Below are 5282 nucleotides of genomic sequence, written 5' to 3'. Positions count from 1 at the left end.
TGACCATGATCATGGTGAATTAATGCATTTTTTTCTAGCTCTATTCCACCCCTTTTTTTTTCAAATTACAGGAATGTAGTTTTAGTCTGCTCAGTTTTTCAGCACTTTTCATGCATTCTTACTGCACTGAATCAGCAAGTTTTGTTTTAGACAATCCAACACCCTCCCCCCACCCCATCCCTTAAAGTGTACTGCACAGGTGAGGGAACCGGAGAATTAAATCTTATTCCCACCGTATTTGCTGGTGGAGTGAAAATGCTGTTTCATTAAACTTGTTTAAATGGACATCCTACCTGTAACTCTAAGGGAAAGTGTTTTTAAATAAGGAAACAGTTGAAATGGGAGTTAATAGGGCACTGGAATATTATTCATGATTTAGTTAAATGCAAAGTTATTTCAAGTTAATTCTACAGCTTAAACTTTATTGAAAGATCCTTTTTGATTTAAAACCTTAAACAAATTGCACTTTAAAGGATTATAGATAATCCATTTTTTTAAATTCAAGTACATCAGTGTTTGTTACTATGCAGAGAATGTCTGTACAAAGTTTCATGTAACCTGTGATATTCAGTCATTTTTATTAAAATGTTAATGGAATTCCTTCAGCAGTGTGGTGGCGGGTATATTCAGCTAGGATTTCACCTGCGAGCCAGACTTCTAAGAACCTAACAGCACTTCTACTAAAGGAAATACCCTGAAAGGTATTCCTGGCTCTTGACTGAAATAGGACCCGAGCTCTTCTGCCTACGCACAGAGGTAAGTATCTCCTCTCCAACAGCTCGGTAGAAGGGCAGCCTGCTCAGGGTATAGAGCAAGCCGCACTGCCCGGACTCCTCGAGGCAGCTTCCACGCTGTACCAGAAGCTGCTGAACAAAGCCAAGCGGAGCTCTCCTGCCTGTCAGGACTAGCCCCTTGGCTAAACCATGGCACGAGGTGATCTGCCGAAAGGCTGCTGCGACTGTTTCCCAGCTCTTCAAACATGATCTATGCAACTGCTACTTTAGATGCAGGCTCACTGTGTCTGAATAAAATAACTTATTTTGCACTGTAAGAACTATAGTTTGAGCAGGCCATTCCTAGCCCATGTGATAAATTTAAAAAAAATAATACATAAAGCATCTGGGCAAGTATTTTTTTATCACTGTATGTGGCAGCTAGTGAAGAAAAAGTAGGTAGTGTTTCCCATCGCATACTGAAGAGGATTTATTTAAGCTCTTGTGCAGAAGCTTTCCTGCACGAGTGGAGTGCTCTTCAAACTGAAGATGTTGGCCATCTCTTAATCCATCCACCACGGGCTTCCAAGTCACTCTGTGCAGCCCATCGCACTTAACTGCTGAACTGAAAAGCAAGGCTTCACCCACTCGTTTCATCATTCACCTTTAATAAGCCTTGTGACCATGGGCTCCTACAAAGCTGTACAGCAGTCCAGGGCTAGACTCGGGGCCCCCTCTTGCTCACTGTAGTTCTTCACTCAGCGACCACTACAGCCAGTTTAATGCAGCTAGTCTGGTAATTATAAACCAAGCAGAAATGGAGGATTTTTTCCCTAAATCCTATTTAGAATAGGATTTCTCCATGTACAGTAGCACTAACCCACCTGCACTGTGTAACAAACAAGCATTACCACATTGTTGCTTATACGAAGTGTGGCTTAGAGGGTAAGCCCATATAAATATTCTGGGAGGTAACCATACTTTCCCCACTGTACAAAAGTTCCATGTAGCTATACAACAGAAGTAATGCATACAACTTGCCCAACACCATTGATACTTTGTAAAGCAGGACTTTAAAATGTGTATTTACAACTTAGATATTCAAAGTCTTCTTCACTGCAAATATTATATCCTTCACTTGAGGTATGCAGTTATCTTCTAAAATTTTTGCATAAGGCATAGGAACATCTGCACCAGTAACACGCACGGCTGGAGCGTCCAAGTAGTTAAAGGCAGATCCTGAAACAGAAGACAGTTGTCAGGTTGCCATGCACCATGGTTTTCTCTCAATTCAATTTCTGAATCTTAATCTATTTAAACAATTTTATTCCTGTAGCTCTTACATTCTAGAGAGCTGTTCCTGCTCATTTATCTTCACGTACTATGGTTTAGACAAAAAGTTTCCATCCTGCTTCTCATGCAGTTCCTGGGATAAGAATTACTTTCAACAGAAGACCAGCCGGATCCACCTTGTGAAAATCTCTAGAGCAAGACAGCTAAGCTCGAGCTCCTCAGATATAAAACCCTAACTTTGCCTTCATCTGGCTTTATCAAAAAATCATCAGGATTTAGACTAGGGAATAAGACCAACATGTATATTGCAAAACTCGGTACCTTCCATGATCCTGGCACAGATTTCAGCTCCTACTCCAAATTGCGGCCAACCTCCTTCTACAGTTACAAGATGATTTGTCTTTACAACGCTGGCTTCCACCGCTTCAATATCCATTGGTCGAATGGTACGCAGATTTATAACCTGGGGCAGGGGGGAAAGGACTGAGTTTTGCTACGATCTAAACCTGTCAGTTACCACTGTTTGTGTACAGTGCCCGTTAGCACTTTCATCTATTCTGATGTTGAAGACAAGACTTAATAAAATTGTAACTTTTTATTCTGGCAGAGACTGTGCAGAACAGTTTCTGGTGGCTCCTGGAAAATCCAAGATAGGCGAGTCTTGCTATATCGCGATACAACCATAGTAATACATAGTTGTTGTTCTGCTTACCGTACAGCTGGGTCAATCTGAAAATTGTTAGTCCTGCCTTAATTTTGTGGTGAAAAGGTGAAATGCAGAAACATAAAATGCACATGCTGTTAAGGTATTTACAAATATAGGAAACTTGTAGTTAGTACACTGAAGTTTTGCAGAGCCTGAACAAGAACACCTTCTGCTTTTTTTCCCCACTTCAGGGGAAGAGGAAAGCAACAGAACCCCCACCCACCTCACACTCTACACCTTCTTTGGCAAGTACAGCAGCTGCTTCCAAACAGTGTCCGACAGGTCTTGAGTGTGACACTAATGTAACATGAGTTCCTAGAACAGAAACAAGTGTTAAAAAAATCTAAAAAAACTTTAATATTTAAAGCTCTTTTTCTACACCTTAGTCTCCTTTCAAGGCAATGTTAGGATTCTCTTGTAAATTTAAGTTCCTTACATTTATTTGAAATGCTAAATATTCTACACCTATACATAGCATGAAGAGTGGGAGTGGAAGGACTATGCTGAGACACAATCTTTACCCTTTAATTCAGGGAACTGAAGGGATATTTAATATGGTTTTCAGTTTATCCTTTTCAAACATTCATGTAATTCAGTGAGAAATTATGAACAAATGGGCTGAAATACTACAGTAATCTCTTACTGCTCTTCTGACAAAATTTACATACAAGTTTTTCAGCCATCGCCTACTCCATCTTTATATCAGGGAACAAATACTTTAGAAGGGTGAAGTCTTAGATGAGATAAAGAGAATCGAGTGATCTTTCTTTATATGGGCAACAGAACAATAAAGTATACCACTGGATAAAGTAACATTTGAACATTTAACATTTGAAATACTTACTCTGTGTCCCATGACAGCAGTATTCTGAATAGCTAAGAGGTTAAAAAATGTCCCCAAGCAGTTCATTTAATAAGGAAACAAACTCTTATTCTCAGCTTACCTTGTCTTTCTATTTTAGCTTTTCCAATTGGAACAATGAAATCCTTTGACTGTGCCTGTTCAGACATTTCAAAGGGAACACCATACAGTAATTCATTCTCCAGCATCACAACTAGAAGAAAACATACTTGGATTAACGTGTACATCTGCAGGCACAGGACTGTACTGATAATTAACAGTACTGCAGCAGACTACCTCAAGATACTATGCCCATCCAGGCAACAAGGATTAAACTATGTTTGCAGAAGCAATTAAAAAAAATTAAAAAATAATCACAGTGTTTACTTCAATGCTGAATTATCTAAGGCTAATTTTATACAATTTTTTAAACAGGATCAGATATTTAACTTTTGGTACATGACAGCAGAATCACTAGTTTTAGAAAGGTCTTCAGATTTTGCATGCGTGTTTCTGAGAAATACAGACAAAGGTTGCCCTGTTTTTAATTAATGACATTCTGAATTTACCATGTGAATTTCATGATCTATAAAAATGAGTTACATAGACAATTGTATATGCAAGAAATCCTCCTGACTCATCTTTATCCTTTTTAATCCCTTTATGATAGATTCATAAATGCTTCTAAGTTTCCTGATTGGTACCAAACTAGCACTACAGATCTGCAGCTGACAACAGCGCAAAATTAGTCTACTGCTAGGAATGCAAGTGACTATTAGGAAAAGAATAAATGTGCCTCTGTAAGTACCCTAAAGCTGCAGTATAGCAACCTTAAGTGTTCTAGGGTTTAACAATCTTTTTTTGTTGTTTTGTTTTAAATGGGGCAGGAGGGTAAAACAGACATTCTTTTCAGGATCGAGTGCTAGGTATTGCCATGATCTGCCTGTGCTCACCTGGATTATCGTCCCGGATTGATGCTTTCAGCAGGCCTTTGGCATCTTCTGAGCTCCAAGGACTAACAACTTTCAGTCCTGGGCAGTGCCCATACCAAGCAGCGAAGCACTGCGAGTGCTGAGCGGCGACTCCAGCTGATGCCCCGTTGGGGCCCCGGAAGACAATGGGAACAGCAATTGATCCTGCAGACATGTAACAGGTCTTGGCAGCGGAGTTTATAACCTGATCGATTGCTTGCATGGAAAAGTTGAACGTCATGAATTCACACACTGGTCTCAACCCTGCCTATTAAATATATTAAAATATATGTCAGTACGTTTTTACATAAAAATAGATTAAGTTTAATTTGGAAGGAATATGAATTTACAAACCATAGCAGCACCAACAGCGATTCCTGCGAATCCCATCTGAAAGAGAAGAAAACCAAGGGGTGAGCACCAGGGGAGGGGCTGAGGAAGGGACCGCCAGGGGAGGAGACGGGGCAGCCATACCTCTGATATCGGGGTGTCGATCACTCTCTTATCCCCGTATTTCTTCCAAAGACCCCTGGAGATCTGCAGAGCAGGAGAGAGAAGTCAGGGCCTGCCTCAGGCCCTTTCCCTGCCCGGTAACGGCAGCCACGCACCTTGTAGGCACCATCGTACTGGGCCACCTCCTCGCCCAGCAGGAAGACGCGCTCGTCCCGTTCCAGCTCCTCATCCAGCGCCTGGTTCAGCGCGTCCCGCACCGTCACCTGCGAGACACGGGCAACCGGGCAGGGCGGGGGCACGTCCTG

General features: G+C 41.2%; 1 protein-coding gene across 1 annotated transcript in view; it reads right to left on the bottom strand.

Annotated features, from left to right (window-relative positions):
• Positions 1-1555: 1555 nt before the first annotated feature.
• PDHB (pyruvate dehydrogenase (lipoamide) beta) overlaps positions 1556-5282 on the bottom strand; it is a 5130-nt gene continuing 1403 nt past the window's right edge. The window contains exons 2-9 of the mRNA XM_009892536.1: positions 5133-5279; positions 4999-5061; positions 4879-4914; positions 4507-4792; positions 3657-3767; positions 2936-3027; positions 2328-2469; positions 1556-1952 (exon numbers count right to left, since the gene is read on the bottom strand). Coding sequence (XP_009890838.1) covers positions 1807-1952; positions 2328-2469; positions 2936-3027; positions 3657-3767; positions 4507-4792; positions 4879-4914; positions 4999-5061; positions 5133-5279 — 1023 coding nt within the window. The 3' untranslated portion in view covers positions 1556-1806. The remainder of the gene's footprint in view (positions 1953-2327; positions 2470-2935; positions 3028-3656; positions 3768-4506; positions 4793-4878; positions 4915-4998; positions 5062-5132; positions 5280-5282) is intronic.

Source organism: Charadrius vociferus, unplaced genomic scaffold (assembly GCF_000708025.1).
Source record: "Charadrius vociferus isolate BGI_N301 unplaced genomic scaffold, ASM70802v2 scaffold119, whole genome shotgun sequence".
In the NCBI taxonomy this organism is placed as follows: Eukaryota; Metazoa; Chordata; class Aves; order Charadriiformes; family Charadriidae; genus Charadrius; species Charadrius vociferus.
Note: the sequence above shows the minus strand (reverse complement) of the source record. Positions and strands in the feature narration are given on the sequence as shown.